The 16205-nt window shown below is 35.2% G+C and overlaps 4 protein-coding genes and 1 non-coding gene across 5 annotated transcripts; 3 read left to right on the plus strand and 2 right to left on the minus strand.

The window, feature by feature from the left end:
- Positions 1-5526: 5526 nt before the first annotated feature.
- Positions 5527-5599, minus strand: TRNAR-ACG. Its single transcript has one exon. It is a non-coding gene; the product is annotated as a tRNA-Arg (tRNA).
- Positions 5600-5736: 137 nt separating this feature from the next.
- LOC106444883 (peptide chain release factor APG3, chloroplastic-like) lies at positions 5737-8651 on the plus strand. The gene is made up of 15 exons (XM_013886307.3): positions 5737-5996; positions 6074-6130; positions 6216-6296; positions 6372-6429; positions 6508-6611; positions 6771-6822; positions 6906-6955; positions 7214-7279; positions 7371-7535; positions 7631-7703; positions 7795-7927; positions 8015-8072; positions 8155-8202; positions 8286-8369; positions 8481-8651. The coding sequence occupies exons 1-15, from the start codon at positions 5835-5837 to the stop codon at positions 8544-8546; spliced, it is 1257 nt and encodes a 418-aa protein (XP_013741761.1). The 5' UTR covers positions 5737-5834; the 3' UTR covers positions 8547-8651.
- Positions 8652-8717: 66 nt separating this feature from the next.
- LOC106444884 lies at positions 8718-10132 on the minus strand. Its single transcript, XM_013886308.3, has one exon. The coding sequence runs from the start codon at positions 9971-9973 to the stop codon at positions 8810-8812; it is 1164 nt and encodes a 387-aa protein (XP_013741762.1). The 5' UTR covers positions 9974-10132; the 3' UTR covers positions 8718-8809.
- A 148-nt stretch (positions 10133-10280) lies between these two features.
- Positions 10281-11848, plus strand: LOC106449013 (outer envelope pore protein 16-4, chloroplastic). The gene is made up of 7 exons (XM_013890819.3): positions 10281-10522; positions 10609-10660; positions 10757-10788; positions 10886-10919; positions 11109-11176; positions 11279-11435; positions 11568-11848. The coding sequence occupies exons 1-6, from the start codon at positions 10451-10453 to the stop codon at positions 11432-11434; spliced, it is 414 nt and encodes a 137-aa protein (XP_013746273.1). The 5' UTR covers positions 10281-10450; the 3' UTR covers position 11435; positions 11568-11848.
- Positions 11849-12058: 210 nt separating this feature from the next.
- On the plus strand, positions 12059-13596 carry LOC106444885 (60S ribosomal protein L7a-1-like). The gene is made up of 5 exons (XM_013886309.3): positions 12059-12215; positions 12368-12409; positions 12503-13003; positions 13102-13194; positions 13310-13596. Exons 1-5 carry the CDS (start codon positions 12213-12215, stop codon positions 13439-13441), a joined length of 771 nt encoding a protein of 256 aa, XP_013741763.1. The 5' UTR covers positions 12059-12212; the 3' UTR covers positions 13442-13596.
- The last annotated feature ends 2609 nt before the right edge of the window (positions 13597-16205 follow it).

Below are 16205 nucleotides of genomic sequence, written 5' to 3' on the forward strand. Positions count from 1 at the left end.
CCGGATTGGTTAACAAATACAATTTGCTCCATGTGTGATATTTTTATTTGGATCATCATTTAATTTTTTTTATTTAATGTATTTCCTTAATGCTAATATATAATTTTTTAGCTACTTAAATCATAATATAATTTGATATCTTTTAATTTAAAATATAAACTAGATTTCCACCCGCACAACCGTGCGGGTATATATTTTCACATATATATATTTAGATATTTGTTTTACATAATTATTATATATTTTTATTGTTACTCACATATTTAAATGTTTGTATAACTATGCCAAATATAATAATTTTATAGTTTTCATGCTGTAAATTAAAATCATCACATATATATGTTGCTTATTATATATTTGTCCTATTGAATTTGCGTTTGATTACTAAACTATATTTTTTAATACATGAAATAACATATGTGAAAACAATTTTGTATTTAATTTATTATAATCATGATCCGTAATTCAAATCGTTAGATTTTTTAGTAATTTTTTTAATGTTTATTAATTTTATATAATGAATTACTGTATATTAAAAAGTTTAAGATAAGATAAATTTTTATTCATGTATTATATAGTTTACTAATATTAACCCGTTCTACTAACATATTATACTTTTAGCATAAATATTTTATATTTATGAAAATAAAATATGTGAACTTATCAATTTAAAATAATTTTATCATATTTTTTTCAATATAACGTTTTTATTTTAAAATGATAGATATTATTATAAAATTGATAAAATAGGATATAATTTTATTCTTTTAGTAACATTTCATTACTAATTACAAAATTAGTTGAAAATATTTATATTCAATTTATGACAATTAAGATCTTATTATAATCTTTTTCAAGAGATTTGTTAGAATTTTTTTTAAAAAATTCAAAAATAAAAGATATAAAAGATATCTTCTCTATTAAAAGAGAAGTATCATTTTTATCTACCATAAAAAAGTCAAACTAGCCTTATTAGATTCATTTCATTAATTACATTTATTTAATTATTTACATTAATCTATTAAATATATAAAGATATTAATAATAAATCAATTTTAACTGTAAATTTAAATTTTATCTTAAGTTATAACAAAATGTTGAGAAAAAATCTAACAAAATCTTTCTAAAAATTTAAAATATTTTATTTAAAATAATACCATTGATTAATTTCGTGATTAATAATATATACTATTATACATTAATTTAAATAAGATTTTATTATAAAACAAAATAAAATAAAATTGTATGTTATTTTTCAAATTTTATAATTATATTCTATATCATCTTTATTAAAACAAATACCATAAAAATTCATACTAGGTCTATTTCATCAATTACATCTATTTGACTATTTAAGTTAATCTATTTAATATATAACATTTCTAAAAAATCTTATAAATTATATAGATATTAATAAATAAATTTTAACTATAAATTTAAATTTTATTTTTACTTATAACAAAATATGTTGAAAAACCTAACAAAATTTTATTAAAATTTTAATAAAATTTTAATAAAATTTTAAAATATTTTTAAATTAATACAGCGATTGATTTCATAATTAATAATATAGTATTATTATAATGTATTTACTATAAAATCTCACAATATACTAAAATAAATAACATAGAAATATAAATTATGTTAAGAAAATATCACTTCTATAGTATAACTAAATAAAATTTTAAAATGTGTTATATTCAGTCTGTAAAAATTAGAAAAAATAAAGGAGTTTCTAAATTTTTTTACTTCATACTATGAATTTATTTTACCAAACTCGAAAATATATTTATATATAATAACAATTAATAAGAAAGTAAAATGTATAAAACAAATCATTATACATTAATAATATCGAACAAGAAACATAACCAATAATATTATAGATTTACACAATACATAACACTAAAATGTAAATCATATCTTTTAAAATTTTGCGATGGTATCCGTTATATATTTATAAAATAAAAATCTACCCGCACGGATGTGCGGGTGAAAAATCTAGTTATGATTAAAGTAGTTAAAAATATTATATATATTAGCATTAGTGATATACATTTAATAGAAAATTTAGATGATGGTCCAAATAAAAATATCACTCATCAAAAAATCATGATTTTTATTTTATTAGAAAACAAATTTGAAAAATTAAAATAGAAATAAATATTTATTTCTAACAAAATCTTTAAAAATTATTAGTAAATGTTTTTTAGAAATTAATTAATTTCATTTTATTTAAACTTTCATTTATAAACCAAAACTATATTCAATTTTAGTTTCTAATTATATTTTATCATAATTTAAATTAAAACTAACTAATTTTCAAAAGTAAATTTAAAAAGATTCTAAGAAGATTTTAAAAAGATTTTGTTAGAACATTTTAAATATATTCATTTGTATTTCAAATAAAAAGATAAAGATAATAAAAGATATAATAATGAACTTATGTTTTTTTTTTTTTTTCCGTCAATATATTAGATAAATGGGTTTAAAGACCCACATTAAAAACATATATAAACCCAAAAATCTGGGCCAAAAACCTTAAACTTCTGGGCCTAAAGCCCAACAACTAGAAACCCTAACCCCCACGAGGCATCGCCGCCGCGCGGACACACGCTGCGGCATCGACGACGCCCTCGCTTCGGATCAACACCGGGAACCAACCGACGGTTCACCCGGATCGCCGGAGCTCACTTACTCCACACCATCACCACCGCCAAACGTCTTCGACAGAGGTGAGCCCAAATACGGAGAGTATCACTCGACGGATCGAGATCTCATCCGTCACCAATCGTCGCAATCACCGAGAGGAAGACTTTTGCGGGAACCGTCACCGTTAACCTTGGACGAGCTTCGATCGTCCTCCGACGTCGTCACCACCAAACCACACCAAGCAACCTCGACAACACTAAAAGAAAAGAAACCGACTAAACCCTAAAAATTAAACTAGGGAACTAACCGACGGCGAGGCAAGGCATGAAACACCTTCACCTCCCGTAAACTAGACCGACGACGGCAGAGCTAGACGTAGCCTCCACCTCGCGGGGACTTGAACCGGCGTCGACGGAGCTGACGGAGCCTCCGCCTCCCGGAGATAAAACCAAAAGGCCACAGAAAGCGCTTCACCGCCGCATCCTCACCACGACCGCGCCTTTACACCAAAACCAGATCCGCCATGGACGACCTTCTTCTAGAGCTCAGGCAAGGCGGAGGAGGGAGGGGGCGTCAGCAAAGCGAAGATCGGAAACTTTTAGGTGGCTTTAGGGGCTCCGGTGACCGCACGCACGCTCACGCGCCGGACGATCACCGGACCCAAAGGTCGATCTACTTTTCTTCTCTCTCTTCTCTCTCTAAAGTCTTTTTAGGTTACGAGTTTTCCAATATGGTTTAATAATGAACTTATGTAAAATATGATATTTTCTAGGAATGATCCAAACTAAAAAAAGTCACACATGAAAAGAAGTCATGACTTCTGTTTTAATATATTAGATATATATTTAATTTTCTTAACAAATGTGTTGAAAAATATTATAACAATATCTTAATTATAAAAAATTGTATATAAATATTTTCACTAATTTTGTAATTAGTAATGAAATTAATGTTATTATACATTAATATATATATACTCAGTTATCTTTTATAAAATGAAAAAAATTAGATCAAATTTTACTATTTTATAGTTATATCTATCATTTTAAAATAAAACATTGTATTTGACTAAATATGATTAAATTATGTTAAACTGATAAATTGATATATTTTATTTTCACAAACATTAAAAATTTATGCTGGAAATATAATATGTTGGTAGAACGGGTTAACATTAGTAAATTAGATAATTCATGTTTAAAACTAAGTTATCTTAAACTTTTATATATATATATATATATATATTGTTATTATCTTAAATGAATAAACATAAAAACATATTGATAAAGGAAATCTAGCGCTTTGAATTATGGATCATGATCATAATAATTGAATAAAAAATAATTTTAAAATATATATAATAAAAATACCAAATATATATGATGATTTGAAATAATCAATTAACTTACAACATGAAAACTATCAAATTGTTATATTTAAAAAATAATTAAATATAAACATTTAAATATATAAGTAAATTTAAAAATATGTTTTAGTTATGTAAAATATATATAAACATGAAAATTAATACCCGCACGGTTGTGCGGGTCCAAATCTAGTCTATATTATTAAAGTTGAAGTACACATTAGGATTGTTTGGTAATATGAATAGTAATTAAAAAAATAGTAGTGTTTGGAAACATGGATAGCAGTAAGTTAGAAAAAAAAAATAATGGGCTTATGCTACTAAAAAATAATGAGCTTATGCTACTAAAAAAAATTGAAAGTCCATTACATCATATTAAAAAGTAATAGATCTATGTTACTTGATATATATATTCAAATCAAAATAATAATTTAAAATTAATTTATATCAAAATTCATTCAAAAATTTACATATATTTAAAATTTGATTTTTACTAACATATTTTCCAATAACTATTATAAAAATGTTTTCAATATATATAATAAAAATACAATACAAAGCTCAATTTCAAACACCAACTTAAATTATAGTTTTTATATTTCACATTAAATTTTAAAATATAATATATTTGATTATTTATATGATTGTACGTATAAAATATTATTAATTATAAGAAAACTTATTTGATGGTACGTATAAAATACGATTAATTATATGATAGCACATATTTTGTAATCTATGATAACACATATAGTATATAATAGTGATTAGGGATGGGCGTTCGAATTCGTTTTCGGATCTTTTTGGGATTTCGTGTTCAGTTCAGATCTTTGAGGATTTGGTTCTGATTTGGATAACCAATTTAAATAGGTTTGGTTTAAATATTTGGATAGAGAATTAATAATTATTTAAGTATTTTTTGGAGTTTTGAGTATTTTTTAACTATTTAAGATATTTACGTTTAATTATTTGTATATATTTTTCAAGCATTTATGCGAACTTAAAAGTATCATATATATTTTGGATGTTTTTATATATATTAAATCTAAAAATAATTAATATATATAAGTATATAAATCTATTTTGGATACCCAAATTAATTCGGTTCGGATCGGATTAGGTTTCAATTCTTCAAATACCAACATTTTGAATAATTCAGATATTTAATCTATTCCGGTTCGGATTTAGTACTACTTATTCGGATTGAGATTGGTTCGATTCTTCGAATTCGAGTTTTTTGCCCAACCTTAAATAGTGACATAAAAAGCAAATAGCATCATATTATTTTAAAAAATAGATCCGCACGGACGTGCGGATCAAAATCTAGTTAGGATATTTAAAACTTGTACGTTCGGTTATCAGTTCGAATCTTTCTAGGTGTGGACTGGTTCAGGTCTCCAGGAATTGCTAATATCCTTAATTTTTTTTGTTCCAAAAAGTTTAGGATCAGTTTCAGTTATTTTAGGATCCGAAAATCCAAAAAATACTCCAAAATATAAAAATATAAACGACTTCACTGGGGATCGAACCCAGAATCTCTGGTTTCGTAGACCAGCGCCTTATCCATTGGGCCATGAAGTCATTGGTGTTCACTATTTTGTAAAACATAAACCGAGTCTTGAGTTATCGGAATAATGAGTTGAAATCTTGAATCACAATGGGCCGGAAGAAGGTTGTAAGGCCCAATAAATAGGTTATAACGAAGATACGACTGTCCTCACAGCCAAACACGTCTCATCATTCTAAACTCTAAAACGCCTTATCCGACAAAAATCACGCGCCACTCTTCATTCTTCCACCACCTCTCTTAACGGAGATGAATAGCTTCACGACGACGACGAGTCCAATGGCTCGAGCCCTCGTGCATCTTCACTCTAATTCACCGTTACACTTACGTTCAGGGCAGCCACCGTCAGGAGTATGTTTAATACCGCACTCGCCGCCGTCTCGCAGGACTCCACGACTCGTCTGTATGGCCGTAAGTGGTTGTAGATTCTAGGTTCGTGACTTTACGATATAGCTTATGATTTTGATTTTTACTGTTGAGAATTGTAGGAACCTTACCTGATTAGGAAAATGGAGTCTGTTGAGAAGACATGGAAGGAGTTATCTGTATGTTCTTGCTTGATTGGTTTATGTTCTCTTATATTCTATGTGGAGACATCTTTACAAGCTTTGTATTATTTTGTTTGGTAAGGTAAAACTAGCTGACCCAGATGTTGTTTCTAATCCTTCTGAATACCAGAAACTTGCACAGTCCATGTCCGAGCTTGACGAGGTTTTCCCATTACTTATTTGCTTCAATGTTTGAATCTTTTTCTTTATATTTGACTTCAGTTTGGATTATTCCTAGGTTGTATCCGTGTTCAGGAGATTCAAGGATTGTGAGAAGCAATTACAAGAATCCAAAGGTTTCTCCTTTTTTTTTCTTTACTTTTTGCTTCAGTTTTGTTCCTTGGAGTTGGTTGTGATTGGTCTTGTTGATTCAGTTTTGGCGAAAGAGGCTGGAGATGATGAAGAAATGGCTGAAATGATAGGAAGTGAAATCAACTCACTCTCTAAAGAAATTGAGGAGCTTGAAAAACAACTTAAGGTTTTACACTTTACACCCTTCATCATGTAACTAGGCAATGCTCTTGGACTTGGTTCCATAGTATAGTTGGATGTTGCTGACTTTAATTATTTGAAGATGCCCTTTGTCCCGCTTGTTTCGAATCTTCAAGCTGTAACATTATGTGTTTGCTTGTGTCAGATGTTGCTTCTTCCTACCAATCCTCTTGATGCCAGAAACATATTGCTCGAAGGTAAACTGACTAATTGTAAATGTTGACAACTTGTATCATTTGTTAACCTGTGGACGAGTATAAAGTTTTCGTTCCTTGTACAGTGAGAGCAGGAACAGGTGGAGATGAAGCTGCTATTTGGACTGGTGACCTTGTAGGTACATGCTTCCCTTTATTTATTCCTTCTGCTCCTCTATTTGATTCCACGTTCTTCTGACCTCCAATACTTTGGAATTTCCTGAATTTAAAACGCAATCTGATGGTTATTCACCATTTTGTTTCACTTCTATTCATAATAACCTGTGACTGTGATTGATCCTATATTTCATGGCTAAGCAAATGTGGTAACTGAAAGCTTCATCATAATATTATAGTGAATCACTCTGCTATGCAATATTCTTTTAAATTGCAGGTGCGGATGTATCAGAGGTACAGCGAGCGCAGCTCTTGGAAGTTTTCTCTGGTTTCATGCTCTGAGGTAAGGCCCTCTATTTTCTGGCGTTTTTAAAGAAGATTGCAGTACAGCATAGCAACTTAAGATAGCTTCTGATATCTTCCTACTTGATAAGGCTGAGCATGGAGGTTACAAGACGTGTGTGATGGAGATAAAAGGAAACCGTGTGTATAGCAAGCTAAAATACGAATCTGGTGTTCATAGAGTCCAGCGTGTCCCTCAAACAGAAACACAGGGCCGTGTACACACTTCTACAGCCACTGTTGCCATCATGCCAGAGGTAAACCACATGTTGCATTTTTATTGATATCCTCAAGACTTATAGTAAACCAGTTGGAAACTGTTATCTTTGCTTTCTGTCTGTTGTTATAATAGGCTGATGAAGTGGAAGTTGTGATTGACCCGAAAGACATTGAACTTACAACTGCAAGATCTGGTGGCGCTGGAGGTCAGGGCTAAAATATAAATAAATTCATTATATGTTTCTCTTGCAATTTTTCACTTGCTATTATACTGAAGAGTGTGGTGTTGGTGTGCAGGGCAAAATGTGAACAAGGTGGAGACGGCTATAGACCTAGTCCATAAACCATCGGGTATACGCATTTTCTGTACAGAAGAAAGGACTCAGATACGTAACAAGGCTCGTGCTTTCCAGCTTCTCCGAGCAAAACTGTAAGCAACCTTATAAAAGTATCAGCCTCCTCTTTCTTCATCTTCAGTCTTTCTTATTGATTTGATGAGATATTGCCATATATATAGGTACGAAATCAAATTAAGGGAACAACAAGAGAAGATAAGAGATCAAAGAAAATCTCAGGTAATACTATCCCCATGACTTTTTTTTGGTTTAAGCTCATGGAATGAATATTCATGTTTTATGTTGATTCTTGGGAAAACAGGTTGGAACTGGAGCTCGTTCAGAAAAGATAAGGACGTATAATTATAAGGTAATACACGGATTTGATTATTCAGAGGGTTATTGAGGATGGTTTGTGTAATGCTTATGATGATGTGTGAATGAAAATAACAGGATAGTAGAGTGACGGATCATAGGCTAAAGATGAACTTTGCGCTTACATCATTTCTTGAAGGTGGCTTAGAGGATGCAGTGCAGGTTACCTCCCTTACCTTCAAACTCTACAACTCAAAAACTTGTTTGTGCGTAGTTATCAGTTGACTATATGAAACCTGAGGAAATGTTGTTCCGTTGTTGTTTATATTGCAGGCTTGTGCTGCTTTGGAACAAAAAGAACTCATGGAAGAGCTGTCTGAGTCTGTAGCTGCTTCTTGATAAAGCCTCAATACTATGCTAAACAGACATCATAACTATAAAATCTTTATTTATGTATGAAAGTCTTTGAACATATCACTATTTATAAAATCTCCTTTTTATTTATGTCTACGTCTAAGCATATGAATTATTCTATGAACAATACGTGTAAGCTTAGCAACAAAGTTCATCTGAAACTAATATGTTAAAACCACTGCAATCAAATCAACAAGAGATCAACAATGTAGAACATGCCACAATACACACAAAACAAAGAGAAGAGACTATAGGGATGGCTGGAGAGAAGAAACATGCTGAAACTTGAGAACAAACTTATCCACAAAAACACATTCTTTAACCTTAAGAATCTGGAAATAGTTCAAATCCTCTCTCTTCACAAACCCTTTAGACAGAAGCTCAGAGATCACCATGTTCCTCGGCTTGATTCTCTTCTCCAAACTCAGCCCCAAAACAAAAGGCTGCATAGCAACTGCACCGGCCTTCAGACCAGCATCGTTCACAAGGTACTCCATGGTTCCCTTTATCTTCTCATCCGATATCTTCACACAGTTTGGAAACCTCATGAACGCTGCCACGAACTCTCCTCTGGACCAACCAAACTGTTGGTACAGCTCAAACTTGCGCTCCACAGTTGATTCACTCACATGAGAGAAAACCAACATAGCATGAATGAAATACATCTTCTTCGGATCAAAGCCAAAGCTGCGTACTCTGGTCAGAACCTCGTTGAACTTCCTCTCGGAGCAGAAGAACACAAGCGGACCATTTTGGACCAGTCTTCTGATGCTTTGGTCTTCAACTCCAGCATCTCTACAAAGAGAAAGCCTCGCAGACAAGTACTTCACAGTGTCCAGCGTAAAGATCCAGTACCCGCGTCTCAGACATTTGAGGATACTCTCCTTCTCCACGAGTATGCTCTTGAGGGAATCATAGCAAGGGATCAGCCTGTTCTGCAAGCTGAGGGACAGCGTCGTGGGACAGTTTGAGATCAGTTTCGCTGTGTCAGAGCTCGTTAGCCCGATCGAACGGAAGAACAAGAGCTTAGGCAAGAGAACTGACTCAGGGTTCACTATGAGGATGCTAGGGAATGAGTTGACGACTCTGGTGATCTGTTCAAAGGTGAAGCCGTTGGTCTTGAGGAGAGCGAGGACAGAGTCTGGTCTCTTGGAAGATGAAAGCTTTACGAACTTAGACCTCGATTTAGCAGATTCCAAGGACAACCCACATGAGTTCACGAGATAATTTACAGTAAACGATTTCAAAGGCGGTCTCTTTCTTTTGGCGTCCTCTGTTTTCGTGTCGGAGACTGAACTCAGTGTTCTTCTTCTACTACTACCACTCAGCAGAAACGACGAAATGGAAGATGAGTCAATCGAAGAAGAAGATGTCAAGAGAAAGCGTCGGCAGTATAGCAAACTTGACATCATGATTACATAAAACCCCTCCCAAAATATAGCAAGCACACGCAGGTTCTGTTTCGTCGGTGAATTGATGAGAGAGTGTCTTCTTATCACTCTCTATGTTGCTCCTCGCTATTTCGATGGTGATTGTGAAAATGTAAATGAACAAACGATTAGAAGTGAGTTCGTACAGAGAATCCGATCAAAGGAAGTCACACTTTGAGGTTTTTCATAGGCCCATTTAGGGACCAATAAACCAATAATTTTATAAGCCCTTTAAGAGCCCAAAAGAAAAAGAAACTAGTATTATTGTTTTTTCTTCCTTGGTTTCGAAAGGAACCGAACGAGAATCAGAAGAAGAAGATAAAGAAGGTCAACTTTTAGAAAAACCGAACTAAACCGGAATTAAAATTGGGCCCCGGTCGGATTCAATTTATTAGATTGGGATTCGACGGAATACAAAAAAGGATTTTGGTATGGGGGAGGAGAAGAAATAGGAGAGAGATGGAGGAGGAGTTGCTTGCGGGCGTGCCGTGCTCTTCCCGCGCCGTCGAGTCAGTTATCCGAGTTTCCACGGTAATTATCTACAAATCTCTAGAGAATCTGCTATCAATCAATCAATGTTTGCACGTGCCTATATGAATGAATCTGCTATCAATCAGGCGGGTGGATTATATGGCTTTTGCGCCGGACCTCATAATGCTCGCAAACTGGGTATAAAATCCAAGATATATATATATCTGTTTTTTTATTAATCTATTTTAAGATTCTGGATCAAAATCATCTTGCTGATGAGTTAAAAGTTGGCAGGTTTAAGCGGCGTTTCTCAGGCTTCCTATGTGGTAACTAAACCCTATCTCTCTCTTTGCTCTCTCTGTGAAAATGAACCATTTGTCTCATGTCAACTGGGTTGGATTCTCTTTTTTTTCATTTTGGTAGGCAAAATCCATTGGCAAAATCGGGTTTCAATGCGGTAAGTATATATCTCCCTTCTTGTCTCCTTTTTCGAAGATGAGTACTACTAGATTGTTGGTTGCCAAATGCAGATGCTTCGGTTCTATGTTTTTTTGGATTAGTTGGCATACTTAGTGTTGCTGGTGATATTACTACTTGGTTATATGTTCTTTGCTTTAATGGTTGCTTAGAATTGTCTTATTTTCAGGTATAGTGAGTGGTATCTTTACTCTGACTAACTGTGGCCTTCAGCGATATCGAGGCAAGAGTGATTGGGTTAGCTCCATTGATTATTTCTTTTTCCTTTTTTTTTTTTGTTATACAAAGATCTGAAAGTAGTAGATGTTGATTAGTTAGTTGGATGGACCCTTTTTGCAGGTGAATGCTTTGGTCGGAGGAGCTGTGGCTGGAGCAGCTGTTGCTCTTCGCACTAGAAACTGGTCTCACGTTCTTACCACCGCCGGTCTCGTCTCTATTTTTAGTGTTTTGGCTAATTCCACCAGGACTGATCTCAAACAACAACAACAACACTAAGGTGTGAATTTCACAACACATCCAGTTCTGCTCTTGACATTAACTCTAATGCATCCACATTCCTCATTCACCGGTCAACATTACGAAACAATCTCCTTATATATCTGTCTGTTGTTGGTTTTGTTGATTGCAGGTCTCGGATAAGTCCATTCATCAAGACCACTTGTGTCCTGGAACTGGAACGTGACAGATGATCATACCAAACTCTCTGATTCACAGACAAATTTAGTTACCTGAACCAAGTAGATGGTCGGTCTTCTGTAGACCACAATTTTTTTGGTCTTACCATCCTCTGTAATAATCTTTGCTAAGAAAAGAAAGTGAAACTCAAAGAGACTCTGTCCGAACCAAAAACATTATTTGAATCAGTGGGTGACTAAAACTTGTGGGAAAATGTATAATGTTTTTTGCAAAGTTAAGTATTCAAATCAAATATCCAAACACTGATACTAGTAGTTTAACCAAATGAAGTGCATAGCTATTTTGTTTTCATCTTCAGCAAATCTAAATTAAAGTGCCATTTTTTTAACACAAAACTGAATACAGTATTCTATAAATTAAGAAAATAATATCACTCATACAAATTTTTGGTACTGGTTTATATATTGGGCCAACGATTTGGGCTTTTCAAGTGTATTTATACATTTTGCATGAAAGGCTTTAACAAAGAAAAACACATACCTGTCTTATATTTTATATAAGTAGGGATAACAAAAGAACCCTAGTTACAGTCTTTGCCGCTCTTCCGCCGTCTAACTCCAGAAATTGACAAGAGACCATGGTACGTCTATTCACACATTCTACTCGATGTTTTGTTTGTTCTTAACCTTCGTAACTAACTAGCATAAAATGAGTACATGAATGAAGATTCGTTAATATGTTTCCTATGCTGAAACATTTGATCTGTTTCTGTGACATTTTTTGAATGGGTAGGCACCCAAAAAGGGAGTGAAAGTAGCTGCGAAGAAGAAGACGGTAATGCTCTTATCTTGTTTCCTTAAAGGCATCATCTAGAAACATTATGCAATACACTTGTCTTATTCGTTTTTTTTTTTACTTCTTTATCAGGATAAGGTTACGAATCCACTGTTTGAGAGAAGGCCAAAGCAATTTGGCATCGGTGGTGCCTTGCCTCCTAAGAAAGACTTGACTCGTTACATCAAATGGCCCAAGTCCATCCGTCTTCAAAGGCAGAAGCGTATCCTCAAGCAGAGGCTCAAGGTCCCTCCGGCTCTTAACCAGTTCACCAAGACTCTTGACAAGAACCTTGCTACCCAGCTTTTCAAGGTTCTGATGAAGTACAGGCCAGAGGACAAGGCCGCTAAGAAGGATCGTCTTTTGAAAAAGGCCCAAGCCGAGGCTGAGGGAAAGCCTTCTGAATCCAAGAAGCCCATCGTTGTTAAGTATGGTCTCAACCACGTGACTTACCTCATCGAGCAGAACAAGGCCCAGCTTGTGGTCATTGCACACGATGTTGACCCCATCGAGCTGGTTGTCTGGTTGCCTGCTCTTTGCAGAAAGATGGAAGTGCCTTACTGCATTGTCAAAGGCAAATCTCGTCTTGGAACGGTAAATACAATTCGACTATTTACACTTAATTAGTATTTTATCTTTTTATACACTCTTACACCTTTGATTGATGTTTCATTGCTCGCATCTGCTTGCAGGTTGTTCACCAGAAGACTGCTGCTTGCTTGTGTTTGACCACTGTTAAGAACGAGGACAAACTCGAGTTCAGCAAAATCCTTGAAGCCATCAAGGTGAATAAAAAACTGGCTCAACTTGAACTGTGTGACAATTGAAGATTAGTAGTATAATTCTTGAAGAAGAGTTGAGTATATCTTCTAACGTTTTTTTTTGTCTGGGTTTGAATAGGCAAACTTCAACGACAAGTACGAGGAGTACAGGAAGAAGTGGGGAGGAGGCATCATGGGATCCAAGTCTCAAGCCAAGACCAAAGCTAAGGAGAGGGTTCTTGCCAAGGAGGCTGCCCAGAGAATGAACTAAGCGGAGCACCTCGTTTGAGTTATGTTTTTGTTTAGCGATTTCTTGGGATACTTTAAAACTTTATGCTCTTACTATCGATGTTGCACACTTGAGGATTTTATGCAGTTTTTGTTAAGACATTTTACTTTTGAGATTATTATTTTCTTATTTACTGATCCGTTTTTGCATATTAAAACAATGAACCCGTGCTTAGAGTTATAATTTTGCCCAGTGAATTTAACTACTCAACTTAGTTGTTTGAGATGACCAGAGTTGCTAAAAGGAGAATAGCTAATAGTGTTACTATTACCAAAAACTAAGTGAAGTTAGCAGCTTTCATTTGTCCTTCAAAAATATACCGCATCTAATGCTGTTCTAATTCACACGCCCAGTTCTTTTTTTGGGGGTCATTTGATGATATATATGTTCAAAATGCAAATAGTACACATGACAAATCCATCTCTTCACAGACCCATAAATAGGTAAACATCTATCCAAACACCTACCTTCCCAAAAACATTAAAGCCCAAATCCAGACCACAATGGACTGTGGATTGTTTTTAAACACAAACTATTGTTTTCTTTTCTAAATTATTTCTTTTTTTTTTTTTTTTTTTTTTTGAACATAGCTTTCATATTAAAATGCAGGAGAAATAAAAAATTACAAGCCATAAGCTAATGTTTTAGAGCCCAGAAGACCAGTTAGTTAGACACACAATAAAGGACCAAGAGTCTTTTTTTTTTTAAAAAAAAAAACCCATTAAACTAGAGGCTGAACGGTTTATGGAGCGATGATCACGATGCAGAGGAGCGTAGGGGTGGAGGAGGAAACGATTACGCCAGCCATTGCTGCATGAGAGAAGAAGCTACTGCAGGGTTTGAATCTCTTAGAGAAGAGATCCTATCTGTGATCTGCCTCACTAAGGTCCGCGAGACGCTTTCTGGTGTCCGGAAAGTCTGTTGATGCAAACGGTCGTTTCTCTCTGTCCAAGTCCAGTAGATGCAAGCCTGCCAGCAGAGACGAAGCAGAGTTCCCGTCAACGAATTTCTGCTCTGCGCCTGAAGTTGTCCCAATACACGATCCCACGACCTTTCTGGCTGAACTCCACATCGCGAGGCTAAGGTTCCCCAAATACTCCAGGCATAATGACAGTCAAAGAAGAGATGGTTTCGACTTTCTGGAAAACAGTTGCAGAGAACACATGTAGGAGACGTTTGGAGACCCCAGCCCAAGATTCTGTCCTTAGTCGGACAGCGATTCAGTACAAATAACCAAGCCAAGAAATTATGTCTATGGATTCCACCTTTGTTCCAAACAGAGTAGAGCCAAGATACTAAGGTTCCTGCATCACTGAGTTGTTCGTAAACAATGCCTGTACTATAAGTGGAGCTCTTTTTTCCATCCACTTCCCATGCATAGTAATCTTGTGAATCGGTGAGAGTAGTGGCTGTGAGTAGAACATGGATGTTAACGAGATTCTCTGACCTTGCAGGTGGAATTCGCCAGTGATTACCTCGATGTAGTGAAGCTAGTGTCGCATCTAAAGGAATACCCAGGCCCGAGTCTCCATTGATGCCCAAGTATGATCGCAAGTCTCCATAGGGTGACCAATTATCAGTCCAGAACCTGCAGGACCGACCATTCTCTACACGCAGCTTGATCCAACCATACAAGGACTGGCTCAGTTTAAGAAGCTTTTTAACCTGCCAAGAGAAGCGTCTGCTCGGGGCTGTGATCCAAAGGTTACTTAAGCAGCCATCTAATACCTCCTCCTTGAACCAAGCAACCCATACTGATCCCGCTTGAAAGAACAATAACCATATTAACTTCAGACAGCACGCCTTGTTCCACACTTTAAAGTTTTTTATTCCTAAGCCTCCTTCCCGCTTCGGTTTAGTTACAAGGTCCCATGACACTCTCGCTGAATGATGTTCTTCTATGTCCCCTTTCCAAAGGAAAACACCACATAAGGAGTTGATGCGCTTCACACAAGCTTGAGGGAGGATGAAAGTGGAGCACCAAAACGTCATGATGCCAGTAATGACCGTTTTGATAAGCAGTAGCCGACCAGCAAATGATAGAGATTTGGCACTCCAAGATGACAACCTGCTTTTTATCTGTTGCATCAGGACCTCGCAGTGGAGCATTGACAGTTTTTTTGTGCATAAAGGAACACCGAGATACCGAACCGGCAAAGCACCCATAGGCATGCCTGTTGAGAATTGGATAAGGTCTGTTTCAGCAGTGGAGAGGCCTGATGCGAAGAAGGAAGACTTTTGCACACTCACGGCTAGACCAGAACGAAGCTCAAACTCGCGTAGTACTTGAAGCACGGCTTGGACAGAGCTGAGAGAACCATCTATAAAGATAAGCAAATCATCAGCAAAACATAAATGAGTAAGTTTAGAGCCTTCGCATTTCTGATGATAGTTGAATTTCATGTCTCTAGCAGCCTGGTTGAGCATGAAGGAGAGAACGTTCATGGCAATTACGAAGAGATAAGGCGAAAGAGGATCTCCCTGACGAAGCCCCCTAGTACCTTTGAAGTAGCCATTTACATAACCGTTGTAACCCACAGTGAAGTTCGTGTGACAGATGCAAGCTCTTAGCCACCGCAGAAGCTGAGTAGGAACGTCTATAGCTTGAAGACAAGAGAACAAGAAAGGCCATGATAAGGTATCAAAGGCCTTTGCTATGTCTACTTTTATTGTGATCCTCTTTGGCTCAGTGTTCTTATGGTAACCTTGAACCAGCTCTCCAGCCAATGATGTATTCTCAACCAAT

This window comes from Brassica napus, chromosome A4 (genome assembly GCF_020379485.1).
Source record: "Brassica napus cultivar Da-Ae chromosome A4, Da-Ae, whole genome shotgun sequence".
Lineage (NCBI taxonomy): Eukaryota > Viridiplantae > Streptophyta > Magnoliopsida > Brassicales > Brassicaceae > Brassica > Brassica napus.

Coding starts and splice junctions, on each gene's coding strand:
- LOC106444883 (XM_013886307.3), top strand. CDS start 5,835: ATGAATAGCTTCACGACGACGACGAGTCCAATGGCTCGAGCCCTCGTG. Junction 6,823..6,905: donor CAGAAACATATTGCTCGAAG/GTAAACTGACTA, acceptor TTCCTTGTACAG/TGAGAGCAGGAACAGGTGGA. Junction 7,280..7,370: donor CTCTGGTTTCATGCTCTGAG/GTAAGGCCCTCT, acceptor CTACTTGATAAG/GCTGAGCATGGAGGTTACAA.
- LOC106444885 (XM_013886309.3), top strand. Junction 12,410..12,502: donor TAGCTGCGAAGAAGAAGACG/GTAATGCTCTTA, acceptor CTTCTTTATCAG/GATAAGGTTACGAATCCACT. Junction 13,004..13,101: donor GCAAATCTCGTCTTGGAACG/GTAAATACAATT, acceptor ATCTGCTTGCAG/GTTGTTCACCAGAAGACTGC.
- LOC106444884 (XM_013886308.3), bottom strand. CDS start 9,973: ATGATGTCAAGTTTGCTATACTGCCGACGCTTTCTCTTGACATCTTCT.
- LOC106449013 (XM_013890819.3), top strand. CDS start 10,451: ATGGAGGAGGAGTTGCTTGCGGGCGTGCCGTGCTCTTCCCGCGCCGTC. Junction 10,789..10,885: donor TTTCTCAGGCTTCCTATGTG/GTAACTAAACCC, acceptor TCATTTTGGTAG/GCAAAATCCATTGGCAAAAT. Junction 10,920..11,108: donor CAAAATCGGGTTTCAATGCG/GTAAGTATATAT, acceptor TCTTATTTTCAG/GTATAGTGAGTGGTATCTTT.